The sequence below is a fragment of the Trematomus bernacchii genome, unplaced genomic scaffold (genome assembly GCF_902827165.1).
Source record: "Trematomus bernacchii unplaced genomic scaffold, fTreBer1.1, whole genome shotgun sequence".
NCBI classification, from domain to species: domain Eukaryota; kingdom Metazoa; phylum Chordata; class Actinopteri; order Perciformes; family Nototheniidae; genus Trematomus; species Trematomus bernacchii.
The window spans coordinates 20,582,575-20,596,819 of NW_022987564.1; the positions used below are offsets into that span (position 1 = coordinate 20,582,575).

The 14,245-nt window shown below is 42.3% G+C and overlaps 1 protein-coding gene across 3 annotated transcripts in view; it reads right to left on the minus strand.

Annotated features, from left to right (window-relative positions):
* Positions 1–931: 931 nt before the first annotated feature.
* The window catches only part of LOC117477939 (protein MTSS 1-like), an 84,087-nt gene continuing 70,773 nt past the window's right edge, over positions 932–14,245 (minus strand). The window contains exons 8-16 of one of the 3 annotated variants that reach the window (XM_034124757.1): positions 12,366–12,523; positions 12,054–12,161; positions 11,139–11,236; positions 10,291–10,516; positions 8,046–8,114; positions 7,048–7,302; positions 6,405–6,557; positions 6,099–6,255; positions 932–5,608 (exon numbers count right to left, since the gene is read on the minus strand). In XM_034124757.1, the coding sequence (XP_033980648.1) occupies positions 4,962–5,608; positions 6,099–6,255; positions 6,405–6,557; positions 7,048–7,302; positions 8,046–8,114; positions 10,291–10,516; positions 11,139–11,236; positions 12,054–12,161; positions 12,366–12,523 (1,871 nt within the window). In that variant the 3' untranslated portion in view covers positions 932–4,961. The remainder of the gene's footprint in view (positions 5,609–6,098; positions 6,256–6,404; positions 6,558–7,047; positions 7,303–8,045; positions 8,115–10,290; positions 10,517–11,138; positions 11,237–12,053; positions 12,162–12,365; positions 12,524–14,245) is intronic. The other 2 variants (XM_034124758.1, XM_034124759.1) reach the window with 2 other exon arrangements.

Here is a 14,245-nt window from a genome sequence, read left to right on the forward strand (position 1 = left end):
CGGTTTGGGTACTGTTTCCAACATCATTCTGCTTATTGAGGCTCAACAGAAGTTACAACAAAATAATCAGTATTGTGTAGACACTCCTGTTTTTCTGTAAAGCGACCTTGGGTCCCCTGAAAGTTATTATTATTATTATTAGACTTTAAACTTTCCAGTAAAAGCATATCAAACATATTTTTATTTAAATTATTATTCCAAGAATGTTAGACAACAAATCAATAAATGACTTTCTCCACTACCTCTAAATACAACACATGACTAAGTTCAATGTAAGATTATATCTGTCTGTCTTTTTAATGAAGGCTCTCTAATTCAAATATTCCCACTTCCCCCCCCCCCCCTACATTAACCCGGAGCCTAATCTCAGGTCCTGCCCTAAACAGCCTCCTCAAAGTGTTCTCACTTCATGAACTCTACTCTAACTATACAAAAGTATTGCCAGTCCCAAAACATCTCTTTGTTGACACATTACATTTGTATTAGGATAAAAAAAAAAACACACTTTCCGTTACTTCTACAACCATCTTACATAATGTTCTTACTAAATCAATCGTCAGGCTGAGCTCTTTCTGCTTACACTAATGTACAGATTAGAGTGAATGGCAGGAGAGAATCATGTTAACCCTTTACATATGTTTTTGGCTTTTTTGTTCAACAGGTCTTTATTTAAGAATTGAATAACAACTGACTCTAAAAGTATTTTCTAAGTTTATAAATTGACACACACAATACTGTATATCTCACTACAATTCATATCTGTTGGACAGAAGTTAAACGGTAATCTATTAATATAACAATCCATAAGCTCATATTTAAACTAAATGTTGCCTTCTCCAGCCTTGGGATATATCATTTAATTGAAAAAGTAAACTACAATACAGATCAGTGGCATGTTGGAGAGTAAGGAAAAAACAAAACGCGTTCCAAGTCATAAGATGCACATCGTATGCTACGATTTTATTATTTAGCCAAAACAGCGAGTATACATAGAAAACAGGAGACAGTTAGGATCCAGGAAGTGAGCATCAAACACAAACACAGGGTCCTCAGAGCCAGAGGGAAAGGAACAGGTCGCCCAGTAAGAAAATAAAAAACATGACTTTAGAGACAGGTCTGTGTGTGGCAGTAACAGAGAAGTCTGATGCCTTCTGGGTAATGCAGTCATTTGTTGTTTGGGGCTTTAATACTTTACTTCCTATTAGTCTCAAATGATGTCCCTTGATCTCCTCCTCCAAACTCTGTGGCCCTCAGGTTTTAATAACAAATGTCTTGGCTCAGCCGTTGGAAAGGTGGTAATGACATCCCCCAAAACTGTGATCATGTAACATAACGCCCCACCCAACACCATGATACTGTATGTTGGAACAGGATCTACTTTTCATTTCAAAACTGCTCATTCCCACTTACACTCCCAAACGTTATAACATCATTTTAGAGTTTACGTGAAAAGAAGGAAGCTGCATCAAGTCACAACTTCTCCCACATGTTTAATATTTTACCTGTGAAACAAGTAGTTCAAATGAAACGGTGAAAATACAAACCCAGGGCATCATTTAGCATATACTGTAGGAAATTTGGCAAATTGACACACGCACACACACACACACACACACGACTGGAAGTGTTTCTGATCTAACTTTATCTGGCCAGATATTCTCAAGTGGCTCAATTTTGTCAAATAATTTGACATTGAGAATAACTTATTTTACTAATGGGTTTGATGGTGAATCACTTCTGTACTCCTCGGTGTGTGTTAGCATCACACACAGTTACTGAGTCCTGACAGGCTGGAACATTCAGCTTCATACGCTTTTCATCGCGTCAGCTACACGATTGTATTGGTTAACCTGCGTTGGAAAATGAAAATGGATATAAAACAGACAGGCTTCAGTCTTCATCCAGGGAGTCAAACTGCTGTCACACTACATCTGAAACATTTCTGACCCCTGTGGGGAAATGCAGCATCAAAAGACGGCCTCTAAAATGCATCTAGTAGAAGAAAAAGTAAAGGAAAAAATGTTTCCAGTAGAAAAAAGCAGACCATTAAATCCTTTGTTCAACTAAAAAAGACATGCATATTAAATACACTTGGTAATATGTTTTATATGCTCAACGGGACAGGTTTTGAGTTTTAAAAACGTGTAAAGCCACAGAAACATGAGTGAAAACAAATGAATAAATAATTGGACTTGTGATGGCACTCTATCAACAGTAACTATTCATTAGCAACAGGGAAGGTTCATCTACTCCAGCTTGGTACGATAATCACCCACTGACACAAGTTGGTTCAACTCATCGGGCTATTTGACATCTAGTAATACAAGCCGTTACAGGGTTATATATTTGTCGCAGTTGTACATGAATATCAGTGAACAGCAGTAGTTGTAACCGTCTGTTTGAACAGAGGATTCTCAGTGGGGTCAGAGGTTGAACCATCTGGAGCCATGATGGAGATCTGGAGGAGAGAGGTGTATGGATCTGATAGCTAACAGACTTTGTTGTACTGCATCTGGACTATGTTCAGTATTTGTTTGAACGTGTGTAGGGGCGGCTGTGGCTCAGTGGATAGAGTGCTGGACTTTGAATCAGGGGGTAGCAAGTTCGAGTCCCACTGCAGTCAGCATGTCGTTGTGTCCCTGAGACACTTCACCCCAAAATGCTCCTGTGGGGATTGTCCACAGTACTGAGTATGTAAGTTGCTTTGGATAAAAGCGTCTAACAAATGACATGTAATGTAATGAACGTTACAGTGCTGAATAATACTACATTGGCTAGTGTCGAAATTGGTTTATTTAAACAAAATAAATATTTAAATACCAAAATTATAAATAATAGAAATTCAGTGTCTTTGTCAACATTATAATTACTTACTTATTAAAAAGGTACAATTCTAAATATTATTAATTAAAAGCACTCACTATGTAGAATGGTTCATTTCAGCATCAATGATTGTGGGTAGCTAGAAGGGAAATTCTCAAGTACAATTTTGTACAGAACTTGAGTACATATACCAAGTTTGATTCCCCCACTGTGTACAATGCTAGCAGCAGGACACATGTAAGATGTCCTTTCAACTAAAGACCTCCATCGTGGCTGCCAGTCTCAAACCCTTGATGAACTCACTTCAGGACTAAAGCAGGCTGAATTGAATACTAGTTTATATGTCCTACCTGTTTCCTTTCCAAGCAAATGCACACTTTATAGTGGTGCCTGTATCGGGAAAGTGAACTAACAGTTACTGAATTTCATATTTTAGTATCGCTTGTAGTACAAAATATACTTTTTATGATTGATGATCCTGTCATTTGTTCTCCCAACCATCAACACATGTCAGTACATCCATGTTGCTTGTGCCAGCCTGAGACTGTTGGCAACCCCTCATTAAAGGTGTCATACTTATAACATGCTGTAATCCAGATAACTGCAGCACACTCTCCCAATGCTAACCTCATCCACAACTGTTAGCATCTGAGCAAGCTGAATACTCCTCAGCACACTGGCTTCTCTACAGACCAATACACTGATCCACATTACTCTGATTACTATAGTAGTATGCTAACACAACGTTGCTACGTAGCTGGTAGATTAGCAACATGTTAAAGGTTGAACAGGCACAGAGGGGTTAGAGAACCTGGAGGCCAACAACGTGTCACATCCTGTCTGTCTGCAGGAGTTCTTTCAAATAGTTGTTATAGCTTTCATCTATTTATTTAATTGAAATGTATACATCTTTTTGCACAGCTAACAGCAGACTTCATCTAGCACGTTGCAGGCTCCACAGTTCCTGATGTGCTACTATCGACACTGAGTATATCCACTGCTGGTACTACACATCATTTAGAAGCTGATTGTGTATACTGGGGCACACTTTAAGAACATGCAGGTTCATCTACTGACGGTGGCTTTAATAACTGTACCACATTAGCTGTGAGGGGTACACACCACTTTAATATGGTACCCTAACATATACAAATACTTTCAGTTTGTGTCAATGCTCAATTCTTCTGTCAGTCACTCTTTATTCTCTATGTTTATACAGACAAACAGAATCCAGCATCATTTCATTTAAATAGAGAATATTTAAGTTAAATTCAGCCCACAGGCTTTTTGGCACCTTCAAGTGAAATGGGAGACTATGGGGATGTAAAAGGAGCGAATGACGAACAAAAAGGTACAAACACACGGAAATATTAATATGTACATACAAATAATGATTTGATCTTTTGAAAATACTCCATCACACCTTCCAGCTCGCTGTTACCACTTCCACTTCTTTTCCTTCATAACCTCTTGTCCTTCCTTCCCAATACTACACACATTAACATTTACGTGATGTTTCATTAATTCATTTTTGCTACAAGAATCTTCTTGTACAACTCCTTACACAAGGATGTCCTTTCACATCTTTCCTCTTATGTACTGAAGTTGCCCAGGGGAACTGATCTCGGATCAGCACCAGTATTCCTCAGTCAAGGGCAATACTGACAGTTTTAAACCTTGTAGGGGAGAAGTGCTTCAGTCAGGTAAATGTGGCAATATGGTGGAATTCTTGGCCTGAACAACACCATTGATACATTGTTGTTGGATCAATTCTAAATCTGGAAGAGAAACTTGAATATTTTACCCAAATGAGTTTGATAGATTCCCTTTGCATCAGTTAGCAGAGAGATATCAAACCATCTACATAGGAGCTCTGATACCTAAAACCCTGTTTGGCAAAAGGTGATGGTGGCAATTTTTCAGCTCATTTCAGCATGATCAAATATCCCTCAGAAGATGTTTTGAGTCATTTCAAATCTGATCCTTGATCAGTGTCGCGAGGCAACTTCCTCCTATCCTCTGCGTCCATTGATGTCAAAGTTGTTGATGTTTACTTTAATTAATAACCATTTAAGAGTCCCTCTAAGAGCATCTTTGCTAAACGCAGCCAGGTCATTGGCTGAGTCCCCCTCAGAGTCTCAGTAAATGCTCGGAGCTGACCGGTCATTGGTGGACGTCCTCTTCAGCCTGACGCCTCGTCGGATAGCCACCAGAAAATCCTCCACCTCGCTGCTCTCCGTCTCCTCCAGGAGCTCCGGGAGAGGCCGGCGCTCCCACTCACACATCCGCCCCCCGGGCTGTGGTGGGGGGTCGGGGGGGTCCGAGCCCTCACTCAGGTGCTGGGCCTCCCAGGAGCCGGACCTCGGGGACAGGGGTCCGCTGCAGCCTGGGGACAATGGTGTGGTGGGGGGGCTGAGCGGGGTTCGTGGAGTGTTTCCCTCCTCTGACGCCGCTCTGCTGGGGAAGCCGGGGTGGTCCGGCACCGTGGGGGTCTTCACTGGGATCATGGGAGGCTTGATGGGGATGGGGCCCAGGTTGAGGCCTCCGGAGGGCCGTCTCAGGTTTGGTTTGGAGGAGGGCGTCCGGCGGATGGTGGCGACCCCTGGGGTGATGATGGAGGAGGGGTTGCAGGGCAGCCCAGCGGTGGAGGCGGGCCGTTTGGACTGGAACATGCGGCGGTAGGACTGAGTGATGTCACTGTTCCTGGGGACGGTGCAGGATTTATCAAAGTCCTGGTGCTCCCCCTCCTGGTCCACCCCCACTGAGTAGTAGTCACAGTCTGACACTGGGGGGGGGGGGCACAGAGCTCTGTTAGTCACCTCACTTTTAATTGACTGACTACTTTCTTATGACATATTATGACTTTCTTATGACATACAACAATATCATATTTATAATAAAATATCTTCTGGATGTACCATACCATTTTTTGAGTACTGTTTTGGACATGCTTTACTGTGTTTGTTTTTATTTATATATTTTCGACATACTACTACATAGTTTTACATACTATATTTGTAATTATCCCCTTCATTTCTGACACACTATACCACAGCTGTGTGTGTGTGTGTGTGTGTGTGTGTGTGTGTGTGTGTGTGTGTGTGTGTGTGTGTGTGTGTGTGTGTGTGTGTGTGTGTGTGTGTGTGTGTGTGTGTGTGTGTGTGTGTGTGTGTGTGTGTGTGTGTGTGTGTGTGTGTGTGTGTGTGTGTGTGTGTGTGTGTGTGTGTGTGTGTGTGTGTGTGTGTGTGTGTGTGTGTGTGTGTGTGTGTACACACCTTGAGAGGGGATGGTGTCCTCTGAGCAGCAGGGGGTGTGTGTCTGGCTGCTGTACCCACTGGAGCCCTGCAGGGAGTCTCTGCTGGAGCCGCTGATGTCCAGCTGGAGGCCCCGGGCCAGGGCGCGGGCCAGCTCCTCGTGGGCCTCCCGGTCCTCCTGCAACATCACACACACACATTTGTAATGTCTCCCACTGCTCCTCTGGATTTGTTTTGCGTCTCTTCCCGTCAGATCACTTCAGTTACCAAGTTTCTATCTAATCAGACCTGTGTTGACCCTTTTTATTGAAATGAACAAAGTCTGACCTTGGCCGAGATCCCAGAGGGGCTCCCTTTAACCTCTCCTGGGGTGAGGTCAGCGCTGTGGTGGCTGCTGGGATCTGTAGTCTCCTTCCTGTCCTTGGTCCTCTTCAGGGTGTTCACCATGGACTGTTCATAAGGGCCCGGTTTGGCCCAGTCCTACACAGAGACCAGAGACAGTGCAGTGTTAGTTAACAAGCCACTGCAAACGGAACCATTGTCAGTCAAATAGCACATCTGTATCTGCTGGAATAAAACAAGATTAAGAGAGAATACAAGGCAATATAATTAACCTTTCTGGTTCAATTATTACAAAAATTAAGACAAACCAAAATTAGGATTCAATAAATGTGTATTTACAGACCACAGATCAGTAAAACCCTCATTTAGAAATGAGGAGAATTAGGAGAAATGATATTTGAGTGAAGAGAGAGGCTTTCTGTAATGTGTAATAGTTGTTTTAAGGTCTGCTTGTAAATCATGGAGCTGACAGACTAATAAGGGAATCATATAACACACAAAAGCAGAACTAAAGTACTATTGAAGAGAAGAAGAGAAGAAGACACTGTAATGATGAGATGAAACACATCTGAAGAAAGAAGGGAAAACAATGAAGGAGGAGGCCGGGGGGGCAGAACGAGGGTCAAACCTTCCAGGTGGGGACTCTGGATGAGTTGTACACTCCGGGCCCCGAGGGGCCGAGAGGCAGGCACTCTCCTGATTGGCCGGAGCCTGAGCGAGACCAGGGCCACGTGGGGGAAATGGACGAATAGGAGGGCGAGGAGATGGGGGAGGTGGTGGTGGAGTAGGTGAAGTATGGAGGGTGGAGGTGGGGGGGGTCCTGGGCCTGCAGTACCAGTCCGTGCAGACAGAGGGCAGCGTGATGGTCAAAACCATTTGACAACTGAAGGGGGGGGATGAGGAAGAGGAAGAGACACAATGCACAAATTAAAAAGGTGAGGGTGAGGACTGTTGAGGATGTGAAAACATGAAGAGGAGGTGCTGCATGGAGCAGGAGCAGGTCAGGGACTGTTCAGAGATCTGTTGGAGGTGCATGTCAGCCTCTGCTAAGGCTCACAGGCAGACATGATCAGCTCTCAGGACCAATCTTCTGAACTGACTGTTCCCACAATCCAAACTGAACATGGGGACTCTCTGTTACTCTTTGCTTTAAATGACTTTAAAGTCTGTTTCCCCTGTTTTCATTTTGTGTTCTTCTGATTGTTTATTCTTTCATTTTTATTTTAGGTTATTCTATTTACCAAACAGCATTATGTCAAATGTTGAATGATGTGTCAGGAGACTACTAAATCTGACACGCCTCGTTTTCAAGAACTTCTTCATCCAAATCCATAATAATAAGTGGATCTGATCAAACGTGTGATATACTGAATGGAGGTTTCTGCTGTTATACAAACATCAGTGTAATAACCCTGATGCTCCAAAGCTCCATGTGACACCTTCACACACAACAACAACAACAGCAGACCTAACACACCTTAGCAAAGTGTGTGTGTGTGTGTGTGTGTGTGTGTGTGTGTGTGTGTGTGTGTGTGTGTGTGTGTGTGTGTGTGTGTGTGTGTGTGTGTGTGTGTGTGTGTGTGTGTGTGTGTGTGTGTGTGTGTGTGTGTGTTTTCAGATGTTCACCTCTTGGTTGTGTGAGGGTGAGGAAGAGGAGGAAGAGGAAGGCTCCTCAGATAAAGCAGAGACACAGGACTGCAGCAGAGCCATGCAAAGCACACACACACAAACACACACACAAATACACACACATACACACACAGAGAAAGGCCAAAAAAAACGAATAGACAGAAACAGAGAGAAACAGAAACATGATGCAGGTTAGTCATAAAAAGAGAATCTCAATGTAAGTCAGCAGAATAATCAGCAAGTAAAATGAAACAAACAACACAGCAGAGTTCCCGTTAGCCGGTAATTACCGGACTATGACCGGTAAAATATGCTGAAGACCGGCAAATCTAAATCTCTCCGGTCAAAATGTCCGGTCAAAATAATTTCCCTTTAGCGCAATACTGCATCAGTTGCGCCACTTATGTGACAGACAAGCATAGTAGCCTATGTGACAGACAAAAGAGTATGTGACAGACAAGAATAGTCAATTCTAATGTCTAACACTTAATGTGGAGAAAGAGATGTCCTGTATGGGTTGATTGTGCGTTGATCTGTTGGTAATGCCTCGGGGTTCCGGTGGGCATGTAAACAAATGCATAATGCTACGCTATACTTTGTGGCTTCACCCGTTTGCATAGCGACGCTTATTGTTTAGGTGTCTTTTAATAAGTAGGTAGTCGTATCATTAGCTAGAACTAGCTAGATCTGATCGATATGGACATAAACGCGAGTAAAGTCTAATCTGACGGGAGAGAGAGATCAGCTGCTGCTGACGAGTCGACACGCAGCTCTGCATGATCACCTGCAGCGGTGAGCAGAGCAAAACACACTTCAGGTTAGAACATCACACGTAGCTATTTTAATTACCTCTCAAACTACCTAAACTAGTTATAGATACGTTTAGTTTGACTGTCGGGTCACTCATTACTGGATCCGCGAGCTGCATGATACTGGCGGGCTGTCAGGAGAGGGAGAGAGCACTCAGTTTATTATTCCCGTGTTATTGTAAATTACTGTACACTTTTGAATAGTTAATTAATCTACTATAATTAGTTTGTTTAATATCGAATCATATCAATTTGTTTTAAAGCTCAATAAATAACAAAGAAGACCTTTGACCGGCACTTTTCTAATTTTGTTCGGAAGATTTAAACTTTAACGGACATTTTGACCGGCAAATAATTATTCTAACGGGAACTCTGACACACAGGAAGAAGAAGACTTTCGGAAAACACTTTACTCACATATTGTAATAAAGTGCTCCAGTGTGAATGTATTCCAAAAGATCATGAAGTAAAATCTATCCATTAAAAACGTGTGCAACAGAACAACGTGTCTCCTTAGTGTCAGAGAGGTTTGACAAATGCATACAAAATGCATTACATATATATAATCCAACAACATGTTGCTGCATCCAAAAAGAAAACATACATTGATGTATAAGAACAACCAGAAACATATAGTCCACTGGAGTAACTGTTCCTTTTCTAAAAATGTATTTTGTTTAATTATTAGGGATAAAGCTACTTTTACTCCTAATAAATGTGCATGGTTGATGGAACAGGTAAAACAAGACAAAACTAAGGTGGTAGTATCCAGGTGGGAAAGTGTTTGGAGACAGCTGTATACCAGTTCAAGTGTAACAATTAAATATATTTTATTTTGTTAACATTGGGTGAACTTAGTTTGTCTCTTATTGGATTGTTTTACAATTAAAAGCGCATACTGCCACATTGAAGGCTTACATGGAATATTCTTAGTATTCATTTGGAATCCAAACATAAGCCTAACCTGCAATAAAAAAACTGTTTGAGATTTGATTTGGTTTATTAAATTCAAAATTCCGAATAAGATTTCAACTTAACCTTGATTCAGACTACATCCCTGTTAGTTAAATACAAATACACAAGTCCATCTGATTGTGAGATCACGCTACTATGACAACAGAGAAACAAAGGAGAGGAAGAAGGGGGAGTCGGCTCAGACTGGGTCACACACACACACACACACACACACACACACACACACACACACACACACACACACACACACACACACACACACACACACACACACACACACACACACACACACACACACACACACACACACACACACACACACACACACACACACACACACACACACACACACACACACACACACACACACACACACACACACACACACACACACACACACACACACACACACACACACACACAGTGTGTTTCAGTAAGATGGTGAACTCTGTCCTCACCTGGGAGCCGTCCGGGGGCATGGGTGAGGGGGACTTGGACTGGAAGGCGTCCTGGGAGATGAAGCCGGAGTCGTGGGAGGAGACCGAGGAGAGGCGGGCGGGGGCCTGCTGGGGGAGCACCGAGGAAGAGGAGGAGGAGGAGGCACGGTAACGGAAGTGGGAGGTGGGGGAGTGGCAGTGGGAGCCGCTGGAGCGAGAGTCGCTGCTGTTCACACTGTTCAGGCTGCTGCAGGGGGAGAGGGGGGTTACTGAGAAGCTGTTTGTTAACAAAACCACTATCTTCATTTGAAATGGTGCCATCATTTAGTGCACAAATGTTTGCATGTCACTATCACCATCATTTGAACATTTGCGCTCGGAAATGCACAGGTTATTTTTTTATATACTGATTTATCTTATTTATGTTCATATTTGATTCATTTTGTTCTTATTCTATGTTTCTTGTAAGTACTTCTTGTAAATATGTTTATTTTTATATATACTACATTTTCCTCATTTATTTCCTGATTTTCAACACAACTGCCTTTCTTTTTTGTAAATCAATTTATTTCAAGCACACATTTTCACATCCAATTCATGGGTAAAATGCAGAGGTCAAATGTCACTGTGTGCCGTGTGCCGTGTGCTCTGCATGTGTGACCATTAAAGAGGGGTTCATCCCTCCCATTCTATCTATCTATCTTCTTTGAAATGTAAGTATTTAATGAACCAGAGAAATAACAGATTTCATGAGGTCCTAGTGAAGCTGCAGCTCCCCCTAGTGGCCACAGGGAGGCAGCAGAGAACAGATCAGATAATAAATCAGCTGGTTGAGATGATGGGCAGTTTCTGTGGCCATGGTTACCAACCTGCACATGCTGGACTTCCTGGATACAGTGGTGCTGGGTGAAGAGGGGGGGGTCTGGTAGGACCAGGTGCACTCAGAGCCCTTCAGGTCTAAGATCACCTGGAGGGACAGAGGGGAGGGTCAGGAAAACTTCAATCATTTGTTTTGCCATTTATTTGTGTAGTTAACTAATACAACTGGGACCGTTTTAGGCCATCAAAGACAATTATTATTTTACTATTGTAATGCATTGCCACCACCATACACACTTCATCTTCATGTAGTGTCAGCTGCCAGATGTTAAGATTGTACAAGTCATAAATTACAAAACTGATCCAGTGTTCAAATTGCTCCAACTGGCTAAAAAGGTGCAAGTTCAATGCTTTTTTTGTGGATATATTTAGTTGTTTGGGGTTTATTGATGGCCTGTAAACACATGGACTTAAAAAAAACAAACTCAATTGAGTATCTATTCCTGCATTTGACTTGCACCATTGTGTCACATGTACTATTTATCAATTGTTTCCTTGTATATCTTAAGTTTATTGTATGTTGCACTGTTTGATAAGCCTACTGTACAACAAACAACTTTGCTGCAGTATGCACATGTCAGTACAACCTTTGAGTCCCATCTACAGTAGCTTTAGTTCTTCTCCCTGGTGTAGGTTAGCTGTACTGTACTTTCTCCCATTTGTTCTACTTAGCTCCCCAACACTGACTACTATATACGTACATTATTTATACTATTGTAAAATATTGCACTGCTATTTTAGTGTCTTTTTGTTGTTCATTTTATTGCTATTATTACTACAATGTTGAGGATTCACAACCAAAGATTTGACTCTCTTATACTTGAATAATTGAGATGAAACACTAAAGGAATCTTGGATGGATCCTGGGTCAGCAGATATGTAGGTTCTCAGGTGAGGAGGTGTACCTGCTCGCTGGAGGGGGGCAGCTTGTGGGGGTCCATGGTCAGAGCCTTCAGGTCGTCTGTGAGGGTCTGGAGGTGAGTGATCTCCCCCAGCATGGACATCTCCTCCTCCTGACCACACACACAGCAACACGCTCAAACATGTACAACAAAACCTCCTCACTGCACTTTGTAAACAACCACCACCTGGGTCTGTAGCATGCAGGCTTTTGATAGAAGTACATTTCTGTTGATCAGTTTCTACAGTCAGAGTCTATTGTGTGTGTGTGTGTGTGTGTGTGTGTGTGTGTGTGTGTGTGTGTGTGAGAGACTGACCACCACGGGCTTCAGCATGGTGACGAAGCAGCAGAAGCGGCTCCTCTCCTCCACCAGCGCCTTCCTCACCGCCTGCTTCTCCGTCTCCTCCAGCAGCAGGTACTTATCATTCACTTCCTGCATGGCGCTGTCCAGCTGAGGCTGGAGGTCCCCGCGACCTGCACACACACACAGTTATAATTGTTATAAATAAATAACATAACTACGCTAAATAAGTGAAAAGCTGTTGCTGAAAAAAGGAGCAGAACATTTGGAAGTGTGGGAAGAGCTTTGAAGTGTCTGAGACAATTAGTGATAGGATCAATCTCTCTATTAACCAAAAGAGTGAAGAATATCCACCACAGTTTCTCAGAGCCAAAGTCAAAATGAAATTCAGGTTTTCTCGAAACATTATTCAATTAAAAACCATGTTACTTATTCATTTACTGTCGATCAACTAATCGGATCAATTTCAGCTTTACTGACATGATAATAATAAATAATAATTCATTTATTTGATATAGGCGCCTTTCAAGGCTCTCAAGGTCGCCGTACAAACACATAAAAAACAAGATACACAATACATAACACCAGCATAAGAAACATAAACAAGACAATGCAGTATATTTTGATGATGTCAGATATTTTCAAGTCAAAGGAAAGTGGACGTTTGAAAGGTGATGAATGCATAACAGCAGTCAGTGAAAGGTCCAGGGAGAGGTCTTCTTCACTGACAAGGTTTTGGCATTAATGGCTGAACATACTCTATGTATAATGGTAAAGAAATGTAGTGCACTACATCATTATCCAGGTAGTAGAGGTGAGTGAGAAAGACAGAACAAGAAATAGAGAGCATGACATCATATCTTCACTTTACTTCCATTAAACAGGACTTTAGTTTCAAAAGGAGCAGCAAACCCTGAACCTCTTCAATAGTTAGAGCCTCCCTCAAAGCTCCATTACATTCAGGGTAACAACCAGCCGCTGACATCCAGCTAACACTCCACATTATTCATGTGGTGAGCTTTCAGAGATGTTAAGAAAGAGGATCTTATTTCTTTCTTTATTAAATGATCACCTCCACTGGAACTGCATGGACATCTTTTCCACATTTGTCCAACAAATCCCACAAATGTTTTCATAAAAGAGTGAACAGTTTTCCACAGAGCCAACGCGCCACTTTTATTGCCGTTTCTCCAACCATGTCACATTTGAGAAGCTATAAATAAATCAACTAATCATTTAACAACTGTCGACGTCTTTATTGTTCTTACGAGGGTTTGGGGGAAGACTTTTCCTCTCTAAGACGATCATTTGGTAATCCCATCGTCTGTTCTTTACAGACATAAACATGTTATTAAAGATCTTTATTTCTCCAGTAAGAGCCGAGACTTCTGAGGTCGGCCTGAGCGCAGCGGCTCAGCCGAGGCTTCTGAGGTCGGCCTGAGCGCAGCGGCTCAGCCGAGGCTTCTGAGATACAGAGAGGGAAGAGATGGCTGAGAGATCCTTCAATAGACGGGAATGTCATTACTGGTTTCCCACGGAATTTAAGCAACCAATCCCGAGGGCAGAAGATCCAACGCACGCATTTATCTCTCCACCTCTATCTTCTTTCATTTTGTAAGCGTAGATACTAAACACTGACAATTTGTATACATATTTTACATTCTGTTAATTCACACTACATGTTTAAATCTGCCGTTATGCATGGCCAAAACAGCTGACTTGAATGCTCACTGTACATATTGAATGAAGGGTTACAACATGCTGCTGACACTGAGCATTACCTCATCTGATGTTGACAAAGAAAGACAAAGGCAGCGTTGCCATTGTGAGAAATACAATAATAAAAATGAGGAATGTGGAAGTGCAGATGGCTGGAAGATGCAGACATCATGGTC